The sequence below is a fragment of the Podarcis raffonei genome, chromosome 3, assembly GCF_027172205.1.
Source record: "Podarcis raffonei isolate rPodRaf1 chromosome 3, rPodRaf1.pri, whole genome shotgun sequence".
NCBI classification, from domain to species: Eukaryota; Metazoa; Chordata; class Lepidosauria; order Squamata; family Lacertidae; genus Podarcis; species Podarcis raffonei.
The window spans coordinates 75,091,801-75,117,476 of record NC_070604.1 but is presented as its reverse complement, the minus strand read 5'-3'; the positions used below and the strand labels follow the sequence as shown (position 1 = coordinate 75,117,476).

General features: G+C 44.3%; 1 protein-coding gene across 1 annotated transcript; it reads left to right on the top strand.

Moving 5' to 3' along the window:
- The first annotated feature begins 300 nt into the window (after positions 1-300).
- DACT2 (dishevelled binding antagonist of beta catenin 2) lies at positions 301-22,285 on the top strand. Its single transcript, XM_053382417.1, has 4 exons — positions 301-639; positions 18,842-18,974; positions 19,159-19,443; positions 20,079-22,285. The coding sequence occupies exons 1-4, from the start codon at positions 403-405 to the stop codon at positions 21,845-21,847; spliced, it is 2,424 nt and encodes an 807-aa protein (XP_053238392.1). The 5' UTR covers positions 301-402; the 3' UTR covers positions 21,848-22,285.
- Positions 22,286-25,676: the final 3,391 nt, after the last annotated feature.

The window sequence follows — 25,676 nt, the reverse complement described above, 5'->3', positions numbered from 1 at the left end:
GGATCGCAGCCTGAGTTCACCGGCCACGTGGTGGTGGTGGTGGGGCGTGGTGGGGGGAAATTGCGCATGCACGCCCATGCTTGGGGAAAGCGGCGATCCACATGCCGCCTAGACCCCGGGTTGAACCTTCCCAGCCTGGGGGGCGGGGCTTGCGGGAGGGAATGAATGAGCTCGAGCCGCGATTGGCTGCTCCGGCGGCTCGGCTCGCTCGGCGTTGGCTCTGCGTCTGCCCCGCGCCGGGGAGGGCGCTGAACTGCAGCTTGGCCGCGCGCGCCCCCCTCGGCCGCCGCAGCGCCTGCTCGGCTGCATTCGCTTGGCTGGCGGCGGAGGGAGAGGTTAGCGCCTGCCTGGGCTCCGCCTCGCTTGCTCCGGCGTGGCCCGTGGCTCGGACGGCGTCGGAAGATGCTCCTAGGGAGGCCAGCGCAGCAGCAGCAGCGGCCGGGCGGCTGGGACCGCTGCCGGGTAGGCGAGAGGCTGCAAGCCGCCCTGGCCGGCCTCCAGGAGCTGCAGGTGCTGCGGGAGAAGCAGCGGGCGCTGGTGAGCGGGGCGCTGGCCGAGCAGCCGACTGCCGACGGCAGGCAGGCGCGCAGCAAGGAGCGGCGCCTCGAAGCCACACTGAGCGCCCTGAAGGAGCAACTGGTAAGGGGTCTCCCGCCGGCGAGGGGGTCTGGCCGCTGCGCCACAACTGCGGCGGGGGGCCAGGGGAGAGCGGGGATCCCTTGATGGATCCAGGCGCCGGGGATCCTCCAGGGGCCCCTCCTTTGCATGCAGAAGCGCCCCCCTCCTCCTCTTTCCAGGTAGGACCGGGACAGAATCCTGCCTGGAACTGCGGAGAGCTTCTGCCAGTCAGAGTAAGCCGTGCTAGGTTAGAATCCTAAAAGTTGGAAGAGACCTCGAGGATCATCTAATGCCGTGGTTCCCAACGTGGGGCGATTAGATTTTTAAGGGGGGCAATTCGAGAATGAGTTATGAACAGTGAATGGCCTTTTAGGCATCCTCCACGTGAATCGGAGTTCACTTTTTGAATAAGAAGAATTATATGTCGTGGGAGGGGGGCATCAGGATTTTAGAGGTGCTTAGGGGCATGGCCAAAAAAAAAAGAAAAAAAGGTTTGGATCCACTGATACAGTCCAACCGCCTGCAATGCAGCTGGCTCATGCAGGGAATCGAACCCACGACCTTGGCATTATCAGCATCAGGCTCTAACTAAACTATGAACCACATTAATTGGACCGGTGGTCATACTCGGTTGGTACCTCTGGCCAGGCTACCAGTCTCAGATTTATTCTATTTAAATCCTGTGGTGAGTGAATTTATTCTCACTAAATGGTTCCATTGCAGTTATAGAGCCATCAACAAGTCTATTATTTGCTGGCTGCATGATAGCAGAATTATTTCATTCACGCTTAGGCAAACTGTGCTTTAGGGGCTTTTTAGGGACAGCCTACATTGGCAAAGTAAATCTGTCCTGGAGCAGAGCCTCATTATGATCTGCCTTCCCCCAACTATACACACACCCTAGTTGCACAATTTTAGAGCTGATCCCCTAATTTAGGTTTTATCTATTTAATCTTTCGTTTCCACTAGAGAATCTATGGAGGATGGTGGTTTGAAGGGTGATGACTGAGAGTGCACAAGTTAATTGAAGAGATCCATAAAAAAAGGTTCAAAGACTGTTGGGTACATTGTAAAATAGTAATGAATAGTTTGGTTTTTTAAAATGCAACATTCAGGGCTGTGTTGTTGCAAGGTCCGAGAAAGGGTGTCTGTATGTATGCGTTTGATGTAAAGAATAACCATTCTATGAAACAGGGATGTATGATAAGGAACAATTACTTAATTAAGGAATCAATCTCTTAAAATTACAGGATTAACAACCCTGAGCCAGTCCGTGTTATCTTCTCCCTAAAATCTAAGAGGTGTTTCAGATGCTGCACTTTCCCAGTTACATTTGTAGCATTTGTATTGACACAGTCTCCATAGGCAATTGTCACATTTGACAAACTTTCTTGCTTTTTCGGATGTAACAGCTGAAGCTGCTCTAAATCCGTGTAATAATACTTTTCAATTAGTGGCTACATGTTTTGACTAGGCTCTTATTGTCAGTGAGAAACTTCTTATGGGTAAGTGCACTTGGAGGCTGAATTGCCTTTGATCTGCTCCACCCATTACCTGATGTCTTATTATTTTGTTTTTTAAGCCTCAGCCTCTCAATCCATGGAAGTAAGTCCTATTGACTTATTTTATTGGAACTTACTTCTGAGGAAACACACTTCAGATCATCCTACACAGTCCTAAAAAACAATATTTTGCCATATCAGTTGCAAGGTCTCAATGAATAAATTCACTGAAATGTCATGGAATCTGTGAAGAACTTAAATTTCTGGTTTAGTGCACTAAATTTCTGGAGGGTAGGAATTTTGTTTTGATGTCATTCTTTAAACATGGCTGAAATAATAATTGTGTGACTCTGTGTATATAAAATACCATTGACTTGGGGACTTTTGGTTTTGGGGTTTGGCTTGGTTTTTTTAAAAAATAAAGCATATTCCTGAGTGTCTTAAGATTGGTATTTGAATAAATTCTAGAACTTCTTTTGCTATTAACTGGAAATGTAGAGGGAAATTCACATCATACTGAAATAGCAGATCTGCAATGCCTGTGAATGGCATCTTTCATCTTACCTTTGGAAGAAAAGGGGTGCAAAAACTTTGCCACTAGAAGTATCATTTGACAGGCTGATTGGATGCTGCTCATTTAATATATTTCAGTCCACTTGGAAATATTACAAAATAATAAAAAGGCAGCCATGATTTGCAAAGAGCAGGAAGGGGATTAGTAGCAATCTGGACCAAGTTCCTAGATTGCGGATGGAATAATATATGGGGAACCTTTGTCCCTCCAGATGTTGCTAAACTACAGTTATCATCATCCGAGGGCAGGCTTATTGGAGCTCAAGAAGTTGTAGTTTAGCAACATCTGGAGGGACTAAGGTTCTCCACACCTGATCTAGGGCCCATCCTTCTATACCATTGGCTATGCTGGCTGGGAATGTTGGAGTTGGAGTCCAACAACATCCAGAGGACCACACATTCTGCATCCCAGGCACACGATGACCAACTTATTCAAAGGAAGAAGCAAAAACAACACAAAGCAATTGCTATTTACTTTTCCTTCAGTTTAAGCAATGCACATTTCAGCTGTGCTGTCTGGCTGGGAATAGTGCAGAAAGAGTGGATAAATATCATTTTTATCTTTCAAAAGTTGGTTGTCGGTAGGCTCAGGAGAGACAAGCACAAATGGACTTCTTCACTCAATGTGCAATTACTTCATGGAATTGACTTCCACAAGATGTGGTGATGGCCGTTGGCTTAGAGATGACTTTCAAAACCCATCACCTGTTCTGATTACAACTAGCACAAACAACCGGTGTTGTAATAACAAAGACTAGAACAGCTCAGGAAATTTCTTCAGCATGATGATTCAGTGAAATATAGTGGCTAGAGCAGACTTTGGTAGCCAGGTGCCCTCAGCTGTTTTGAACCATAGCTCCCATCCAAAATATCCTAGATTGGTGAAGGCTGGGGCAGTGTTGTTTAGATGCAGGCAACCCAACTTTTCTCTCTGGTCTGCTCCACACATTATTTTGATACAGGTTTATGCCTAGGTACGGCAAAAGTGTACACCAAAAATTGTAAATGGTGGATATGGCAAAATCTGTTGCAAGCTATGCATCACACAAGTACATTTGTTGAAGAGTTCTAATCGACTGCAGTCAAGTAAACACCCAGTAGTAAATCTGGGACTGTGCTTGCAGCCATTTGAGAAATTTGATCAAGTATCTTATTTCTCAGCCTTATTCTTATTTTTTATAATATTTTTTTATTACGTTTCTTTCCAAATTTTATACATTACAAACAAGGAGTTTACAAGAAACCATTTTTTTTTTAACAAAAATCCCAAATTGGACTTCCCCACCCCTTCCGATTCTGCGTTCTTTATATTAACAATGTCAGCAATTTGTTACCTTATGTCATACCTTATTGTAACTTTTGCATGTTATGTATCTATATTCAATGTATTATGTCAGAATTTTTATACCTTTAAAATAAACGTAACATGTTCAATTTCATATTATCTCCTTTTCTCTTTTATCACTTAGTTTACTATTTACTTAATCATAATTGCTAAAGCGTATCATTTTCAAATCATGCACCGTCTTAAAATTCATACAGTTTGTAATACTTTTGCAAGTAGTCTTTAAACTTTTTCCAGTCCACCTCAATTGTTTCTACATCCAAATCTCGGATTCTGCCGGTCAGTTCAGCTATCTCCATGTAGTCCATCAACTGCGTCTGCCATTCCTCCAGCGTGGGTAAATCTTGTGTCTTCCAGTTCTTTGCGATGAGTATTCTTGCTGCTGTACTAGCATACATAAACAAAGTTCTGTCCTTCTTTAACACTCTCTGGTCTACCATGCCCAACAGGAAGGCCTCTGGTTTCTTGGGAAAGGTATACCTAAATACCTTTTTCAACTCATTGTAAATCATTTCCCAGAAAGCCTTAACCTTTGGGCATGTCCACCAGAGGTGAAAGAAAGTCCCCTCTGCTTCCTTACACTTCCAACATTTATTGTCAGACAGGTGATGTATCTTAGCTAACTTGACTGGGGTCATGTACCACCGGTATATCATTTTCATAATGTTTTCCTTCAAGGCCGTACTGGCCGTGAATTTCATTCCGGTGTTCCATAACCTTTCCCAGTCTTCAAACATAATGTTGTGTCCAACATCCTGTGCCCATTTAATCATAGCAGATTTAACTGTCTCATCCTGTAAGTTCCACATAAGCAGCAAGTTATACATTCTAGATAACAGCTTTGTCTTTGGTTCTAACAATTCTGTCTCTAGTTTCGACTTTTCCACCTGGAAACCAACTTTTTTGTCCATTTTGAAAACCTCTTGAATTTGAGCATAATGTAGCCAGTCTCGCACCTTATTTTTTAGTTTGTCCTGGCTCTGCAACTTCCAATTGTCTCCAATTTTTTCAGTCAATTCCCAATATTTCGGCCAATAGGCCTCCATATTGGGTCTTTTTCGGGCCTTGGCCTCCACTGGTGATAGCCACCTCGGAGTTTTACTCTCTAATAAATCTTTATATTTCATCCAGACTGCAAAAATTGCTTTTCTGACAATGTGGCTTTTAAACAATTTATGTGCTTTAACCTTGTCGTACCATAGGTATGCGTGCCATCCAAAAGCATTATTAAAACCTTCCAGATCTAGGACATCGGTGTTTTCCAACAACAACCAATCTTTCAGCCAGCAGAAGGCTGCAGCTTCATAATACAACCTCAAGTCCGGCAGGGCAAACCCCCCTCTTTCTTTCGAATCTGTTAATATTTTAAACTTTATTCGGGGCTTTTTGCCCTGCCAGATAAATCTGGATATATCCTTCTGCCATTTTCCAAAGCAATCCACTCTGTCCACGATCTGTAAGGTTTGAAACAAAAATAACATTTTCGGCAACACATTCATTTTTATAGCTGCAATTCTTCCCAACAAGGAAAGTTTCAATCTTGACCAAATTTCTAAATCCTTTTTAACTTCCAACCAACATTTCTCATAATTATCCTTAAATAAATTCAAATTCTTGGAGGACAAATAGATCCCAAGGTATTTCACTTTTTTAACCACATTCAGTTCTGTTTCTCTCTGAAACCCCTCTGTTTCTGTAATTGTTAAATTTTTGGTCAGAACCTTAGTTTTTTGTTTATTCAACCTAAATCCCGCCACCCGACCAAATTCAGATATAAGTTCGAGAACTCTTTTTGTACTGGATTCTGGCTCCTGCAGTGTCAAAACTAGGTCATCTGCAAAAGCTTTCAGTTTATATTGTTTCACTCCGACCTCTATCCCTTGTACCAACCGGTCCTCTCTGATCATATTCAATAGCACCTCCAGGACTGAAATAAATAACAGAGGGGATAGAGGGCACCCTTGTCGTGTCCCTTTTTCAATTTTAAATTCCTCCGTCACCACATTGTTCACTATTAATTTAGCTTTTTGTTCTGAATAGATTGCATGTAATCCATTCTCAAACCCCCGTCCCACTCCCATCCCCTCCAGGTTCTTCTTCATAAACATCCAAGATATATTGTCAAATGCTTTCTCCGCATCAATAAAGATTAACACCGCCCTTGTGTTCCTGTTAGTCTGCAAAAGTTCTAAAATGTCAATGATGTTTCTAGTGTTCTCATATAAATGTCTACCAGGGAGAAAGCCAGCTTGGTCTTTATGAATTACTTCATTTAAGACTTTTTTAAGTCTATTTGCCAAAATGTCTGCAAATATTTTGTAATCCACATTTAGGAGTGAGATGGGACGGTAGTTTTTAAGCTGAGTCTTTTCAGATTCCGACTTAGGTATCAATGTGATGAAGGCTTCTTTCCACGTTTCTGGTGCCCTCTTCCCATCCATAATCTGGTTACATACCTCCAACAAAGGTTGTATCAAATAGTCCTTCAGAACCTTGTAATATTTGGAGGTAAGTCCATCCGGGCCTGGAGATTTGCCTAGTTGCATATTCTGAATGGCACCTTCAATTTCCTGTGTGGTTATTATAGAGTTCAAGATTGATCTTTTATCTTGAGTTATTTTTGATAATCCATTTGTCTTTAAAAATTGATCTATCTCTGATTCTTTCTGGGGCCCCTGTGCATACAGTTCTTTGAAGTATCTGTGGAAGCACCTCCTAATTTCTTCTGGTTTCTGTACGGTCCTTCCATCAATCTCTAAATTTGTTATCGTGTTTAGCTTTTGTCTTTTTTTCAGCTGCCAAGCTAGCAGCTTTCCACATTTATTTGCTGATTCAAAAGATCTTTGCTTCATCTGTTTTATTTTCCATTCAATCTCCTGATTGATCAATTTTGAGTATTCTGCTTGGTGGAATTTAATTTCTCTCAGCACCTCCTTGGACTTTGGTTTGGTTCTCAGTTTTTTTTCTCCTTGGTGTATTTTCTCCAATATTTTGTCCTTCTTTCCGTTCCAGAGTTTTTTCTTGATTGAATTCTGTTGTATCAGAAACCCTCTCATAACAGCTTTACTTGCGTCCCAGATCGTTCTTTTTTCAACTGTAGTATTCAGATTTATCTCAAAATAGTCCTTTAATGTTTTTTGGGCCTTTTTCACAATCTCTTGATCTCTTAGTAGTGTGTCATTCATTCTCCATCTGAAGGAACCGGGTTGAGTTAATCTAAGTTCTATTTTCAAGGCGTTGTGGTCGGAGCATGTTTTTGGGCAGATTTCCACCTTTTTAGTCTTGGGTGCCAGCCCCCTGGAGGTCCAGATTTGGTCGATCCTTGACCAAGACAGGTGGGCCTCAGAGAAAAAAGTTCCTTCTTTACCTAGGGGGTTCTTTGTCCTCCATATGTCGATCAAATCCAGATTGTCAGTCAGTTCGAAAAAAGTTTTGGGCAGTCTGCCATCAGATGTTAAGTTTTGGTTGTGAGACTTATCCATATGTGTAGACACCACTCCATTCATATCTCCCATCATTATGATGTTAGCATAGTCCAGATAGTCCAGCAACGTCTCATGCAGCTTCTTGAAAAATTCTGATTTCCCGTCATTTGGGGCATAAATTCCTAATATCAATATTTTTTCTCCTTGGGTTTGAATTTCAATTGCCAAAATTCTTCCTTGTTCATCCTTAAATAGAAATTTGGGTATCAGGCTCTCCTTAGCATAGATCACCACTCCTCTTTTCTTTACTTTGTCAGACGAAATAAATTCTTGGCCTAATCTTTTATTTACCAAAACCTTCCTGTGGAGCCTGGTCACATGGGTTTCTTGTAGGCAAATAATATCCAATTGTTCTTTCTTCAATATGTGAAATAACCTCCTTCTTTTCTCCGGGGAATTTCCGCCATTTATATTCCAACTGAGTAGCCGCAGAGACATCCTGAACTATTCTGCTACACCTAGAGCGGTGTATCTTCTTTCTCCTCTGGTTCCGAAGGTGCAGGTATTGCTCCACCTGGGTTGGGTATAGGCCAATTAGCTGCTGCTTCTTTTTGGAGGTCTTCTCCGTGGTCGTGCTGGAACTTTTGTAAGTCCTCTGGTGATCTTATTTTAACCTTCTTCTGTTTGTAAGTGAATGATAGCCCTTGTGGAAACTCCCACCTATAAGGAATTGTGTTGAGTCTCAGTAACTTAGCCAAATCTGAGTAGGTGGCTCTCAAGTCCAATAACTGTTTAGGAATATCTCGATAAATTTCCACCCTTTTCTCTTGTATCACAATTGAGTTTTTGAAGTGTAGGCCTAGTATTTTGTCTCTCTCCTCCCTTGATCTCAAAGCTATTAAGCAGTCTCTGGATCTATCTTTTCTTACTAATCTTCCCAACCGAAAAGCCGATACAATTTTAAAATCAATTTCTTCTTTTAAGTCCCAGAACTTTGTAAACTCTGTTGTCAAAAGTCCTTTCAAATCTTCTTGTTCAATTTCTGGGACTGCCCTTAGTCTAAGGTTGGTCTCGCGATTTTTCAATTCCACCAACGAGAGATAGGTTTGTTGGTCCCCTATCTGTTTATGAAGAGGCTTGACTTCCGCTTTAACTTCCTCGACTTCTTTTTTAGCTGATGTTGCAATTTGAACGGCTTCCCCTGCCAATTTACGATTCTCTTCTGTTGCTCCTTGCAATTTTTCAATTGCTTGAGTATGTTGGGAAACCTGATCTGTCAATTTCTGAATCGAGGATGTTGCTTGGTCAATTTTTGTTGATTGGTTATCAATTTTTTGATTTATTGCTGACAGTTGTTCCAAAACTTGTTTCAGTACTGCCTCAGCTCCTCCTGCTGCCATATCTTCCTCTTCAGATTTTTCAGGCTTTTCGGTTTCTACTTTTTGTGTCGCAAGCACAGCTGGAACTGATAATCTACGTCCCTGAGTTAAAGTTGTTTGCAAAAGCTGTGCTTGCTTTTTTGCTTTCTCTTTCTCCTTAGCTTCCTTAGCTTTGGCTGCTCTTGTCTTTCCTGTGCCACTCATCAGTCAACGTTCAAGGTCAAGTGTTGTAATCCCATGGGAAAGGCAAGTCCAGAATTAAAAACAGTCTATTGAGAGAAGGTAAACAAAAAAAAACTTTCCCAGGCCTCTGTATTCCCAATGTCCTCTAGGGGGAGTGCCACCAAAGTTTTAGTAAGAAGAAGGTAACTTTCCACAATTAAAGTCTCTTTGTTCCAACTTTAAAAACAATTTTAAAAGCAAATTAGTTCCAGCATGCTAAAAGAAAAGTCCTGCAGAGCCCTTTTCAATATATAACAAAGTTCCAGCAAGGTGCCTGCAATTGTATCCACTTCAGCTAGATGAGCTCAAAAGTTGCAAAAGTATCTAGAAGCTTGCAACAGTTCCGCAGTTTAAACAACTTTACCCGGCCACCCGGGAATTTGGGGTTAGAGTCTTCCCTTGCCCTTGGGGTGTCCGCTCCAGGTCAATTTTATGCTGTATTTATTCTTTAACAGTAAAATTCAAATGTGCACGAAAGTCCCGATTTAAAGCTTCAAAGCTTCCCTGTTCACAGCGCTTTCCGCTCTTTAGACCGTCTGCTTTGATCTTGAAAGCAGTGTCGGAAGACGGACTTCCTCTTTCTCGTCTCCCGTTTTTAGCCAAATTTTCCGATTTAATTTGTAAAATCTTAGGTCCTTACTCACGGGTTTGATGTTTCAGCCCGATGTTTCTTGGAAGAAAGGTCAGCGCTCATCCGTGACAGCCGCGCGGCTTCGCCTCCGCAGAAAGAGCGATGAACCCACAGCACCGCTCCCCCTCCTTCACTCCGGAGCCCCTTACGGGGTTCCTTTTGTGATTTCGGGGTCGCTCCAGGTGCCCGCCGGGTCCCACGGCCACGGACTCACTCTGCCCGTGGTTTATCTTGATGGGTTGCCGCTGCGCCGTCGCGAGCAACCCTTTTCTGCGGTGCCCCTCTTCAGAGCTCGAAGAGGTCCGCCATCACGGTTTTGCGCCGCCTCCGGAAGTCTTCATTTCTCAGCCTTATTCTGAGGCGGAAAAAGCCTTGGGAAGGAAAGGACAGAATACAAATGTAGCACAGATAAGTAAAACAATATGATGCACCTTATGAAGGGTTCGCCACCCCCGCCCCCGCCAAAAAAAAGTTCCACAGTGAAAAAGCTCTGGCAGAAATCAAGTTTGCTTTGAGGCAAGCTTTCTGTCCAGACTCAAATGCAACAGTGAGTCAGACCAGAAGTATGAAAGCAAGCCCACCCATTTACAAGAGGACTTTCAAGTTTACTAGCTCATGTATGGTTCCTAGCTTTTTCCTTCAAGTCTACCCTGTCTGAAGTCACACCTGCATAACTGAGCTTCACATGCTCCAGACCTCAAAATCTGAACGGTTTATTCATTGGTGAAGAGGCTAATAGTCATTAACTGGCACTACCTATTAAATTGATTAAATTTATATCCAACCCTTCCTCCCATAGGAATGTAAAAGTACATTAGAGGCTTTCTGGCACACTAATTTCTTGCCACACTACATTGTGCTGGGTTTCAAATATATCTCTCTATACCATGGGTAGGCAACCTAAGGCCTGGGGGCTGAATCCGGCCCAATCGCATTCTAAATCCAGCCCAGTCCAGGAATGTTTTTACATGAGTAGAATGTGTCCTTTTATTTAAAATGCATCTCTGGGTTATTTGTGGGGCATAGGAATTCGTTCATTTTTTCTTTCTTTTCAAAATATAGTCCAGCCCCCCACAAGGTCTGAGGGACAGTGGACCGGCCCCCTGCTGAGGAAGCTGACCCCTGCTATATTTCTGGAAGAAAAATTGTTGTCATGCTGCAGTTTGCACGGCTGCCAACAGGTGGCCACACCAACTACGGCCTGAGAACAGAACAGCAAGCTGCCTAGGCAAGCTGCTGAGGAAGGAATACTGTTTGAAGTAGGCACTTTTCTGAAGCCTCACCCCGCCCCCCCCCTCCATTAAATATCACTGGAGCGACATTTAAAGGAGGCTGGCAAGTGCTTCAGAGAGTGGTTTGGCAAAGCTGCTTTCTAAAGTGCCTCCCCCATCGAGTATCACTGTTTAGAGGAGGGAGGGAGGAGCTTTAGAGAGCCTTTGGGTATATGTATTCTGTGTGAAATACTTTTCTGTGTTAGAATTCTGTGTTAGAAAACTTCCAGCAGTCATGTGGGTCCTTTGGGTAAGCCACAAGTAAACACCTTGTAATTTATTTGCTAGAAACCAGTCTGAACGATTGCTGGAAGAGTCGCCATGTTTTTCACTACTCATGCAAAAAGGTCTCACATCGCACCAAAACATGGCAAAAGCTTAATTGTCTGCAAAACACCTCCTCCATGCCACCATATACTATTACAAAGTGCACACATGGTTCCCTGCCCCCCAGATCATCTGTTTCTCTTCGCCCACACCTTGCACTTTGTTTTGCTTTGGTTTTGCTCAATATCCAGCTTGATGCATTGTTCTTCTTAATAAGTCCAAAGCTTGCTTCCATCTTTGTGACTTTTCAGTCAGCCCTAATATAGTTTAGCAATGTTTATTTTTCATCCGTTGCCCTCCAAATTAAAACAAGCATGTGAGGGGGGAAATTTTTTGCAACTCCTACATCCAGTGTTGAAATAGATGGCATGATCAAAAGAGGAAAGTGATTGAATTTGTGTGACATCAACTTCTTTTTTTAAACCCCTGTGCGTGTGTGTGTGTGTGTGGAGATTGGCAAATATATATTAGGACTGGAATTCGTTTCTGGGGTGGGGGAATAATGCAATCAAAATGTTATAGACTTTAATCTCTCCAGTACTGGCAATTACACACTTCAGTAAACTCTTGAGTTAATTCTGATCTCCCCTGCCCCCTCCTCCTTATTGGTGTTAGACTTGGCCATCAGTTATCAATCAGGTGTGAAAACACAAAGGGTATTCACTAACTGCAGGCAGCTTTATCAGAAGGCATCTCAGAGTGAAAATTGGCTTTAACCTTCAGGGGCTGCTTAAGCCCCACTTGTGAAACATTGCAGCAAGCATATCTTGATTAGAGTCAAAATGGCAGCACAAGTCTACTGCCAACCACCTGATTACCTGTCATTGATAATGTTAACTAATGACTCCACTTTATTTTATGGAAGCCCAAAGAGAATATGATTTAAAACATTTATGGCTTGCTCAAGGCCAGCAGGTTAATAGGAACACCCAGTGACCTCTGACCAAAGCAATCCATTCCTATTTGACACATGTGCTTTGTGCTGTAAGAGCTCATTTGTATGTGTGTTTTGTTCCCAGTAAGACTTGAAAATAGAGGATTAGCTTATCAAGATATGGCAGACACTTGACCGGGGTTTAAAACAGGGTAAAAAAAAGAGAGTCCATGGTGTTCCCCTTGTATTAGGAGAGACAGAGCTTTCTCTCCATTGGTCATAAGGAATGGGTTGAGTCATTTTATCATAGGAATAGTAGCATGTGGTGTTTGGGGAGGAAACTGCTGCATTCTTGGCTATCCAAACCAATTTTGACATAGCTAGCAACATCTGGAACTCTGGATGTGTAAATGGTATCTTTTCACTAATGTGCATTCAGCCCATCCAGAGTGCTTGTTTACTCAGAAGTAAGTTCCACTAAGCTCAGTGGCACTTCCTTCAACAGGATCTAGAGCAGGCATCCACAAACTTGGCCCTCCAACTGTTTGGGGACTACAATTCCCATCATCCCTGACCACTGGTCCTGTTAGCTAGGGATGATGGGAGTTGTAGTCCCCAAACAGCTGGAGGGCAGAGTTTGGGGGTGCCTGATCTAAAGTACCCAGTCTCCATATCACCTACCGCTTCTTATTCTGCCCTAGCCTGTTGGTTAGAGCGTGGTGCTGATAATGCCAAGGCTGTACATGAGAGACTGGGCCCAGAATCAAATAGGCAACCAGCACAGTTATCTCAGAAATAGGTGCTACATTGGTCAATTGTGCCTCTCAGCAATTTTGCAGCTGTATTCTGCATTAGTTGAAGCTTCTGAACAACCTTCAAGGGAAGCCCCACATACGGCATGTCCCCCCAAGATGGAAGGTTACCAGAATGTAGATTGTTGTCACCAAGTCGCTTTCCAGGAAGGGCTGTAGGTAGCAAACCAGTTGCAGCTGGAAAGAGGCACTCCTTGCCACTGAGGCCACCTAGGCTGGACTAAGATGAGCCTGAGTTAAGGGCCTGCCCTTTCAAAGGGAGTGTGACCTTATCCAAGTCAGGCCATCTCCTCACCTCCCAGACTTGAAAACTTAATGCATGCAGTGCCTCCCATCTTTTTATGGATTCTGTTTTGGTTTATTGGCCCTCATCCGATTCCAGCCCATTGCTGCCTCCAAGTATCTGTAAAGAGCCTGAGTGGCCTCTTCTGATTCAGATGGAAAGCAGAGCTAAAGCTGGGGTCATCAGTGTACTGATGACACCCCACTACAAATCCCCTGATGACAGTTCCCAGCTGCACACAGGGTCTCGCTACACATCACCAGGAACTCATCTGCTTCCTCAATGGCATGATGGAGATAGTCTTCATCTTTTTTTCTCTTTGCTGCCCTGTAAAGCATTCTAGGACCAATCCACTTCATCCTCCGCCCCAAGCTGCAAAACATAGTCATACCATAAGATTTTATCTATGGTATCATCAATATACTGATTACACCTCACTCCAAATGCCCAGCAGGTTAATATATGCCCAGCAGGACAAGTCCCAGCAGGTTAATATAGATGTTGATAACAGGGGTGACAGAATGGAGTCCCATGGGCTGCTGTGTTTCCACTCCTACTGCAGGGCAGATCCCAGCAGGTGACAATGGAGGGCTACTGCCAAGCACCATGGGAACTGACCTTGCAGTGTCACACAGGAATCCATCCCCAATCCATGCTTGACCCATGGAGCTGATTCAGAAGGATAACATGACTAATAATATCAAAAGCTGTTGCTGTGAGGTAGAGATGAATCAACAGAGTCACACTTCTCCTGCCTATCTCTTGGTAGAGGTCATCAATGTGTCTGAGGTCAGGGAAACCAAGTCATTTTCACTTCCATGTCCAGGTATGATGCTGGAGTGAAATGATAACCCCAGCGTTAGAAACTGAGATATGAAAGCTAGGAGCTTAAATGGCACCATAAACCTAGGTTATGGATGCAACAACAGAATGTCTAGGTGCGCTTTTTCATAACAAGAATTGCTGTTGTTGTTTAGTCACTTAGTCGTGTCCGACTCTTCGTGACCCCATGGACCAGAGCATGCGAGGCACTCCTGTCTTCCACTGCCTCCCGCAGTTTGGTCAAACTCATGTTGGTAGCTTCAAGAACACTGTCCAATCATCTCGTCCTCTTGTCGTCCCCTTCTCCTTGTGCCCTCAATCTTTCCCAACATCAGGGTCTTTTCCAGGGAGTCTTCTCTTCTCATGAGGTGGCCAAAGTATTGGAGCCTCAGCTTCAAGATCTGTCCTTCCAGTGAGCACTCAGGGCTGATTTCCTTCAGAATGGATAGGTTTGATCTTCTTGCAGTCCATGGGACTCTCAAGAGTCTCCTCCAGCACCATAATTCAAAAGCATCGATTCTTTGGAGATCAGCCTTCTTTATGGTCCAGCAACATAACATATAACAAGAATACAAAGCTGAAAATGAATGAACTGCAGCTAAAATATTATGTTCATTTTTCACATGGTCTAGTCCTTTCCCTGTCCACCCCTACCCCCTAATATTTAACAACAGTTGTTCAACACTTCTGTGTGGAGGGAGATCTTCTAAAGAAAGGTGCATCACTGTCTCCTTCAAAGCCAATGGCACTTTCCCCTCTCATTGTAAGACATTAGTCTAGCTTGTGTTGATGGAACAATTGTCATAGTGCTACGATGAATTCCTCCCATTGATCTGTGGTGATTCCCTTATGGAAGGCATGTCCAACTCCCAAGAGATTGCGATCTACTCCCACTATAAAAAAGCTGGCAGTGGTCTACCCTTTGGATTGACCAAAGTTGTTGGACTTTTGGGTGGGAGCCTTCATCAAAGTTGAGTTTTTTGTGGGAAGGCAAAGTTATTGAGCTTTTATTATTATTATTTATTATCACCATCATCATTATTGGGCAATCAATCTGGATCACGCAACCAAGCAGGGATGCCCCACGATTGACCGGTAGATCTCAATCAACCAGTTGAACATGCCCGCCTTATGGGATTTTCAAAATATTTGATCAGTTCCTCTGTAATTGGCCTACATGTTGCGTAAGATTTCCACAGATTTTGCGCTTTGACTGTTTAAGTGTACCAGCTAATGCGATTTGCACAAATTTCTCCTTAGCAAAATTCCACTGGGGGCTAGCAGACTCCAGGATCATCGTAAAGAATATCAAAGACCCAGATGAGTGATTGTAAGCAAACTTTGGTCTTTAGCAGTTGGGAGTTAATGGGAAGCATTGAGTCTCCCAGCAACATGAGACCCACCTCACTCCCCATAGTAGGAGACAATGGAAAAAGAGGAAAGGGTTAACCAGGCAAATATAAATCATTTTCTGTTGGTTAAAGTGCTGTAAAATTACAAACAGATCCTGGAGGTGCAATAAATTATCTTTGAATACCTGAGAGCCTTGTTGAATGCTTTGTGGCCTCTTTGCCATTAATCAGAAACCACAAAGGGAGGGATTGGCTGGCAAAACATTAATCATTAAGCAATTAATTCCAGCCATGAAAACAAAACTCTGACTTCCTGAACGGGTGAGGCTAAGGGAAGCATAAAGTGTTTCCTCCACCACCCTCCATGCAGGAAATTCAGAAAGGTAATGCACAAATATTAAATTGGCACCTTTCTATTTCAAATGTGAATGATAACTGTCCCGTGTTTGAAATTTAATGAATCCGAACATTTTTGGAACAAGTTTTGTAGTGGACACAATACCTTGTAGTAAGGACACTTTGGGAAGCTGTGCCTCGTGTACAACTGTCTGTGAGTACTGAGAGAAGTATAGCATAACTTCATATTCTATTGCTAAAACTAAGATTGAAGTCCACCAGATATGTGGCAAAGTCCTCTTTGCTTCTTGTGGTTTGGAACAGATGAACAAACCAATGGGGCCTCTCCCTGAGGGATGGGATCTCAAGCTCTGTACAAATGCTACCACCATGTGAAGTTGGGCTGCTTGCACTGGACTCTCCTCCAAGATCCTCGTCCATGCTGACTCCTCTCTCAGGCCTTCTGGTCTGGGCTCACACCAGCCAGCACAATGATGGGGCTTCACATCACTCCTCCTTTTCATCAGCTTATTTGTATGGGGGGGGGGATCTGCATCCGTCGCACTGGTGGATGGTCTAGGGTAGGCATGGCCAAACTTGGCCCTCCAGATTTTTTGGAACTACAACTCCCATCATCCCTAGCTAACAGGTCAGGGATGATGGGTATTGTATCCCAAAACATCTGGAGGGCCAAGTTTGGCCATGCCTGGTCTAGGACGTAGGCAGAGAGATTGCAGCCTTTCTTATCAGCACCACCTCAGTAATTTGTTATTTTTTAATTGCTGCTACAACAGCCAAATTGCTGGGGTTCACTGGAAAACACCTGAGGGAGGATGGGGTCCATGGCCTTTAAGTTAGCTGTCTTCACCAACATACGCACACTAGGTCTTAGTCATAAGAACGGAAATATAAGACAAGCCTGCTGGATCAGGCCAGTGACCCATCTAGTCCAGCATCCTGTTCTCACAGTGGCCAACCAGAAGCCTGTGGAAGGCTCACAAGCACAGGCTCTGAGCAGAGCAGGCTCTTTGGGATAGCAGCGTGCTACTGAAATGGCAACGCTTTTAACAATTCTATTCCTGAACTGTAAATCAAGAATGTGTCCATGTTTGAATGTACTTTGGGCGTCAAAAGACACTTTAAAACTTATTTGTTTTTCAAGAAGTCAGTACGTGAACAGTGTTATTTTGTGTTACGAAGTCTTTTATCTAGAAATTAATATATTAAGTCAGTGTAACTGGACATAGTGCCATTTTGGCCCGTTGGCTTTATGAGCCTGCTCTATACCTCTTTTGAAGTCGCCGAAAATCGCCCAGTTGCATTTTGCTGGGAATTAAATTGGCTCCAAGGTGTTCAGATGAGGAAAAGACAAGTTAATCCATGGGTCTGAAATTAACAGAATGTTTAGTGAGGCAAATAATAGGTTGCTGGTTTTTGCACATACTGTGCTTTAGGCTCACTCTCTCCAGCCTAAGCTGATATCCAAAATACTTGTTAACAATGCAGCCAGGACTTTGCCCTTCCCCTTTCAAACCCCCAGGCTTTTATGCTGCCCCAGATGTTGCTGCCTGGAGTGGCTTGATAGGGGGCCCTCCAGACCATGGAATGGAATGCTTCACAGGAACTTAGGAAGCTGCCATATACTGAGTCAGACCAATGGTCCCTCTAGCTCAATATTGTCTGCACTGATTGACAACAGCTCTCCTGGGTTTCAGCCAGGGAGTCTTTCCTATCCTTACTGGGGATTAAACTTGATGCTTCCCGTAGGCATCTGGTGGATTTTGCATGATAGTTTTTCCCCAGGGAGGCTCACCTGGCACCTTCTGCACTGCATATCTTTAGGTGCCAGGCTTCTCTATAACCAGACCTTTGGCTAGTTCAACAATCTATGAACTTTTAGGTGTGTTTGTAGGAAGGGAGTTTATTGGTTTGGTTTTTTTTGGTATATATTTTGTGCTCTCATTTTGTATTTTTATCTTGTGAACTGCCCTGGGTTCTTCAGATGAAGGAAAGTGTACACAGTTAATGACTAAATAAAACAAATAAGTAGTTCGACTTATAACATGATGTGATAGGGTGCAGATCAGAAGTGGTGGGACTGATCCATTTTTGGTAGAAGTCACATAAAATCTAATTTGGAATTCAGAAGCCCCCTGTACACATGAAGAAGCTGCTCTTAGAGTGTTCTGGGAGCTCACACCAGACCAGTGTTTTCAAAGTGATCTTTTAGAGGAAATGTGGGACATGCATTCATTGGACAGAATTTAAGCAAATAACAGTGCAATCACGTGTTTGTGTGTTTAAAAGTAAGTCTCTTCGAGTTCAGTGAGACTTATTCTCAGGAAAGTGCATGTAGAATTGAAGCCTAATAAGCTGTTTTAATGGACTGTTGTATTTTTTAAAATAATGCTTTTGTTTCTACCAGTTTTAAAATATCACTTACCCCCAAATCTTTGCAATATGATGGAATACAACTTTAAATAGTATACATTTACATAAATATATAAAATACAATTTGCTTCCATATCTGCAAAGATTATGCAGTTCTGTCAACCAAGTTGGTTTCTCGCTCCATTCACAAGTGTTCTAATCCTTTCATTCTAGTATGATTACCTTTGCATTGCTTACTCTAGTGCAGGTGTAGTCAATGTTCTACTCGCCAGATGTTGAACTACAGCTCCCATCATCCCTGATCATTAGCCTGGGTTGTTGGGAGTTGCTGTCCAACAGCATGTGGAAAGCACCACATTGGCTTTCCTTGCTCTAGTGTAGTGCTTCCAAAACTTGGGTCCCCAGCTGTTTCTGGACTACAGTTCCCTTAATCCATGACCACTGGTCCTGCTAGCTAGGGATGATGGTAGTTGTAGTCCAAAAACAGTGGGAGACCCAAGTTTCGGAAACACTGCTCTAGTGTGTCTAGTTTGTTTGAGGTATGAGATCTTCCATGTGGCCATTCTATGTGTATTGTTCCTCTGAAGGCGGGCTTAACCCTGAAAGAGGACACAATTTGGTCTGGTCCCTTAGAACTTGTCTGAAAGTGTCTCCTTTTCACTCTCCCATTGCTAACAGTCACGTCTGAGGAGACAAGATGTTGGGTTGAAAGGCCACCTGGATCAGCTGGACCAACAAATTAGTGAGCTGAAGTTGGATGTTGGCAAGACCTCCATTGAGTATCTTGACAGTGACAGCAGACCCAGCTCAGGTAATGTGAGAATTGATTGTTGAAGGACATCAATGTAGTTATTATTTAAACAACACTCTGCATCTAGATTTTCCACAGAAGACTGACCCTTCTGTAAAAAGAAAAACATGGGAGTGCTTCACTTGGGTCATGCTGTACATGTGTTCTCTATAATCCAGAAAATGTCCTCTTTATCTCCTCACAGGCTTTTATGATCTGAGTGATGGCGGCTCCTGCTCCCTGTCCAATTCCTGTACATCAGTCTTCAGTGAATCCATCTCTTCTTCTCATGCCAGCCTCTTGCCAAGTTCCCAGCACCCCAAGACCCGTCTCAGCATCTTCGATTACCGCCCCAAATCTGCGGATGAAACCACAGTACACAACCAGTTCCAACAGCAGGGAGCCTATATCGGTGATGAATGCCGAATCAAAGCTTGCCCTGATATTTCAGGGACTCCTACCAGGTCCAGGCCAAGGCCTGTTTCCACAGGTGACTACACAAACATCCCATTAAAGCTTTCATATCACCTTGCATCTCCTCAGGCATGATGGTGCTTTCCAGTTCAGTTGCATCACACATTTATATGGGAGGCATCAAGAGTTAATAGGACAAGCATGAGTGAAACCATCCCTTAGCTGGTCTAAATTCTTTTAACCCATCTTAATCATTCCTGTAGAAAAATGAAAACTCATTTTCTGGTGTGTGCGTACATGTGTACACACAGAGAGTAAAAAAGAAAGAAAGATGGAAGTCTAATATTGTGTTTCATTTCTTTCTGAAAGAACTTATTGGTGAGGACCATAATGGTGGCTGTAAGATGTAATGAGCTCTTGGGCATGTGTATCTTTCTACCAGTGGGGTGCCTGAGGCCCTATTTAGATGTTTTATTAAGGACTCAGGAATCAGCTTTATAGCAAAGGAAGTGTTCAAGAAGCGAAATAAAGTTCAGCACTGCCAAGTTTGGGTGCAATAAGATTTTGAGAGCTCCTCTCATTGCCCAGTAAAAATACTCCAGAGAAAAATGAGAAAATGAGAAATGAGAAAAATTTTGTCTTTGGTGTCTTGAGACAGACCTGCATTTTTACGTTGTTGACTACCTTTTTATAATTCTGTCCTCTTACCAGGTGACCTTGAAAGACTCGCCCTGGCAGATGCAGGATATCCTAAAGTAACTGACCCCAAATCCTTTCCTCTGCTTTCCCCCGGAGGGGAAATCCAGTTCTTCAGTGTGGACCCCAAGTACCAGAGTGACTTGGTCTCCAAAAGCGGGAACGAAGTGTATCCTTACCCTAGTCCTCTTCACGCTGTGGCTTTACAAAGTCCACTTTTTTCCCTGGCTGGGCCCCCGTCAGAAAAAGAGGCTCACCCCTTGCCTAACAAAGTTGCCCCTCACGCTGTTGGGCCCAGTTTGATTAGGACACTGCCCGTTGCAGAGTCCAGGCCAGGAGGTTACATCAACAAACTGCTCCAGCTGACACGCTCGAGAGGAAACAATCAGGCGGACGCCGGTGAGAGGTGTCCAACAAAGAGCCAGCCATTCACAATGCTCCAGAGGCTCATTATAATCCCCAGCCCTGGCGGAGTGAAAATTAACAGCAGTGGCAGCCAGATGGAAAAACAAGGGAGCTCGCTGCATGGTAACAAAGCGGAGGGGAAGCTGCGGAGGGGAATGCCTGAAGGGGAATGTGCCAAACAGCAGGGGACTCAGCACAGTGCAAATGTTGAGCAGGCAGCTGCCCCGGCCCATGCAGAGTCTCCGCTGGCTGCGAATGGCTGCTACTCTGCCAGTTCATCAGCAAGGGATTCTCCTCTGACCGAAGCCGGAGAAAGCAGCCTGGAACGCAGCTCTTCCAGCTCCCAGCTCGGAACGGAGGATTCTAGCCTGAGCCCCGCAAACACCAATGTCGCCCCAACCAATAAATCTCACAAGAAACCTGTCAAGGCAGGAGGCCATGACCTGGTGCCTCAGGGTGGCTTTGTTCATGCCAAGTTTGTCCCTGCAGAATCCCACCAAGTCAGAGTCAGGTTTGCCAACTCTAAAACGAAGCCTGTGAAGGTGAAGAGGAGAAGCAGTGAGAAGGTGCCGAGGCCTGGGAAGCAGGCTTTCTTTGTGGAGAAGCCAAGGGGACTCCACCATGTTGCTGCCAGGCTGCCCGTTGAGTGGAGTCTGCCTCAGAGGCAGCTGAGAGGAAGGAACCTCATGAGGAGGCCTACTTTTGCTGGGGAAGCTACAGGGAGGTCTTGTTCGGAGTCCAGCCTGTACCCTGTGCCGTTCAGACTCCCTCAAGTACCCTCTGGGCCTGAACTCTACCAGGCCAACGCCCTGTATTCTCTCGAAGCGGCCTACATAGACACCACCAACAAGAAAAAGCAGCGTAAGTGGCAGTCTACAGTGGAAATCTCGACAAAAACCCAAGTGGCCAGCCTTTCAAGTGGCTTTGCCTTGGGGCCACCAAGGCAGTCGGCGCGGAGAGCGGGGATTACCCGCTCTGTCACAATGAGGGCCCGTTCCAAGAACTGCCACCCCTTTCGCCCTGGTGCATATGCCAGAAGTGAGTCCGATCACTCTGAATACTCTGCAGAGTGTGCCTCCCTTTTCCACTCCACCATTGCGGAGACCAGTGAAGGGGAAGTCAGTGACTATACAGCCAACCGCTTTGGGGACAGCGAGTCCAGCGAAAGCGTATCAGAGGGCAGCCTGACTCTTGACTACGACGACGAGCATGAACTGGTCTGGCCAGATTCTTCTCCCAGGCAGCCAGCAGCTGTTCCGACATCGTCCAAGTCTCTTCCGCCAATGCCCAAACTCTGCCGCATCAAAGCTTCAAAGGCCCTCAAGAAGAAGATTAGGAGATTCCAACCGGCCTCTCTGAAAGTGATGACCATGGTTTGAAGTGAGAGGGAGCATCTGTTTTGGCAGCTGCCTCTGTTTGCAAAACAAAGGAGGGGATTGAGACTTAAAAGGATTCTGTTAAATGAAATGCGATGAAATCCCTAGATCACTGGGCAAAGGACCTTTTCTTATGTGCTAATGCCTTTATGGATGACACTGCTACTCTTTACCTCTTTCTGGTTTTTTTCTTTTGTGTGTGTGCGTTTGTGACTTGATACCCCGCCCCATTCTGATAGAGATGAAGGGTTTAGATGAGATGCCCCCCTCAAACGGATCCTGTCTGATAGATATTTTGGGAAGTAGATGTGCCGCCTGCAACACATGGAAGATTTCCCAAAGTTGCCAATGGAGAAGGGGAGAGAGCATTACAGTGGTACCTCTAGTTATGAACTTAATTTGTTCCGGGGGGTCTGTTCTTAACTAGAGGCGTGCTTTCGCTAATGGCACACGATTTCCATTCTCATCCTGAGGTAAAATTCTCAACGCGAGGTAACTCTTCCAGGTTAGCGGAGTTTGTAACCTGAAGCGTTTGTAACCTGAAGCGTTTGTAACTCAAGGTACCACTGTTACTAAAGATGGCACTGCAGCTTCCTCTTCTTTTTGCTGAAGATAACTTTTTATTTTCAAGGGGATCTCCTAACAGTTCAGAAGCGCTCACTATACTGGCCTTCCCCAGCCTTGGATGCCCACCAGATGTTTCAAACTTCAACTCCCAGCATCCCTAATCACTGGCCATGCTTGCTTCGGCTGATGGGAGTTGTAGTCCAAAACATCAGGAGGGTAACAGGCTGGGGAAGTCTGCATTACATGGTCACAGCTCACTTGGAAACTTGTATGCTCTTTCCCCATAGCCATCCATTGCTAATATTTCTTACCCAGTAGCTCATCCATTTTCCTTTGAGATACGCCTGTGGTAGCCAATCTGGTGCCCTTGGACTACAAATCCCATCAACCCTGACCATTGCCTAGGCAGATGTGAGTTGTAATCCAGCATGTAAGACACCATGTTGACTATCAATTAAACATGGGGGTTAGAGTCAGAAAAAAAGTATGTTGGTCAGAGGAATGTGCCAGTATTGCTATGTCCCATTTACAAATTCAACAGATTCAGCAAAATATAACCCTGACCATAACAGCTGTAATCTTTTTCTATTAAGATGTTTGTGTGAGTGTTTTTAAAAAGTGTATCTATGTGGGTCAACTGCATTCCAAACACTGTGTCACACACAGCACGTTAATCGCTGCTGTGGCTGAGAGCATAGCATCTCTCCTCTGATTTATTGCAGGCTCAATAAATGCTATGATGATCCACTACTCTAAACAGCTGTCTGGTTTCCTTGTGTTTGAAAGGTAGGGGTGTCATTTAACTATTAAAAAAAAACATATTCTGAAAGGAAAAGCATACTTGAGAGTTATTTTTCTTCTTCGTGCACAGAACCCCTGACTATGGCTGCGATTGTGAACACACTTGCCTGAGGGGTATGTCTCACTGAACTCGGTGGGACTTACTTCTGAGTCGACATGTCTAGATTGCATTGTAAGTGACTGGAGAAAAACTACCCCATGTTGATTACAACTTCATTCACCTATTGCATAGCTGAAGCAATGTGGCCAAGTTATTAAATGAGTTGGGGGCCGTATGGCAAGGCACACCTCTTGGTCCATAACTAGCTGGTGCCATTAGTGCCCCTGCTGCCCCTACCAGCTGCTTTTTATGAAGGATGGGGAAGGGCCATAGCTCAGTGGTAGAGCATCTGCTTTGCATGTCAAAGGTCCCGGGTTCAATCCCAGGCATCTCCCAAGTAGGGCTGGGGTAGAATCCTGTGTGAAATTCTGGAGAGCCACTATTGTGTAGAGTAGACGATACTGAGGTAGATGAACCAATCGTCTTAAGTATAAGGCAGTTTCCTATGCCCCCAGAAGCAGCTTGGGCAGAAGACCCAATTCCTTCTGCATGCAGAACTCCCTGCGACAGGAGGTTGTCATGGCAATCAAGCTGGGTTGGCCTTAAATGAGGATTAGGTAAATTCATGGAGGAGGAGAGGGTTATGGATGACCACTAGCTAGGATGGCTGTGCTGTCTGGGAACCACAGGAGGGGAGAGTCCTCCGGTGCTCAAATCCTGCTTGCTGGTTTCCCACAGGCGTCTGGTGGGCCACTGTGATAAGTCTAGGGCAGCAGCTGGCCTGCTGTCCCCCACTGACATGTGCTCCTGGTCCTCAGTACCCTGCCCCATAGCCCTCCATCTGAGGACAATGGAGGGTGACCCCTTCCTCCTCTGGTTTCTGGGGTGGCTGGATTAGTTGCCCCAGCTTACATCTGCCATGCAGAAAAAGACCAGCATGGAATTGGGGTGCTGAAGTGTTCTAATACGTAGCCAGTGTGGTGCAGCCATTAAAAGTGTCAGACTGGGACCTGCAAGAGACCAAGGTTTGAATCCCCACTCAGCCAGGAACTCACTGGGCAACCTTGGGCCTGAACTAGTCATTCAATCCCTGCCTAATCTACCACACTGTAGCCATGGTGGAAAACCCTTTTCACCCGACGGGCAATATCTCTGGAGAAACATTTCAGGAGCCATGTGCCCAAAGTGCTATGGCTGAGCAGAAGTGGCCAATGCAATAAATTATTTTTTTCCTGCTTACAGTAGGCTAGTTTCCACAAATAATGCAAACAAATGCATGCAATATAATTGCAAACAAATAATGCAAACAAAAGCAATGCAAACAAATAGAGGAAAACAACAGAATAGGAAGAACCAGAGATCTGTTCAAGAAAATTGGAGATATGAAAGGAACATTTCATACAAAGATTACCATAATAAAGGACAAAAGTGGTAGGGACCTAACAGAAGCAGAAGACATCAAGAAGAGGTGGCAAGAATACACAGAGGAATTATACCAGAAAGATATGGATGTCTCGTACACCCCAGGTAGTGTGGTTGCTGACCTTGAGCCAGACATCCTGGAAAGTGAAGTCAAATGGGCCTTAGAAAGCACTGCAAATAACAAGGCCAGTGGAAGTGATGGTATTCCAGCTGAACTATTTAAAATTTTAAAAGATGATGCTGTTAAGGTGCTACACTCAATATGCCAGCAAATTTGGAAAACTCAGCAGTGGCCAGAAGATTGGAGAAGATCAGTCTACATCCCAATCCCAAAGAAGGGCAGTGCCAAAGAATGCTCCAACTACCGCACAATTGCACTCATTTCACACGCTAGCAAGGTTATGCTTAAAATTCTACAAGGAAGGCTCAAACAGTATGTGGATCGAGAACTCCCAGAAGTGCAAGCTGGATTTAGAAGAGGCAGAGGAACCAGAGACCAAATTGCAAACATGCGCTGGATTATGGAGAAAGCTAGAGAGTTCCAGAAAGACATCTACTTCTGCTTCATTGACTATGCAAAAGCCTTTGACTGTGTCGACCACAGCAAACTATGGCAAGTTCTTAAAGAAATGGGAGTGCCTGATCACCTCATCTGTCTCCTGAGAAATCTCTATGTGGGACAAGAAGCTACAGTTAGAACTGGATATGGAACAACTGATTGGTTCAAAATTGGGAAAGGCGTACGACAAGGCTGTATTTTGTCTCCCTGCTTATTTAATTTATACGCAGAATACATCATGCGAAAGGCTGGGCTGGATGAATCCCAAGCTGGAATTAAGATTGCCGGAAGAAATATCAACAACCTCAGATATGCAGATGACACAACCTTGATGGCAGAAAGTGAGGAGGAATTAAAGAACCTTTTAATGAGGGTGAAAGAGGAGAGCGCAAAATATGGTCTGAAGCTCAACATCAAAAAAACGAAGATCATGGCCACTGGTC

Bases quoted from the DNA above. Each gene is read 5' to 3' on its own strand.
- DACT2 (XM_053382417.1), top strand. From the start codon at position 403: ATGCTCCTAGGGAGGCCAGCGCAGCAGCAGCAGCGGCCGGGCGGCTGG. The intron at 18,975-19,158 runs GTAATGTGAGAA...ATCTCCTCACAG, and splicing joins TGACAGCAGACCCAGCTCAG to GCTTTTATGATCTGAGTGAT. The intron at 19,444-20,078 runs GTGACTACACAA...TCCTCTTACCAG, and splicing joins GCCAAGGCCTGTTTCCACAG to GTGACCTTGAAAGACTCGCC.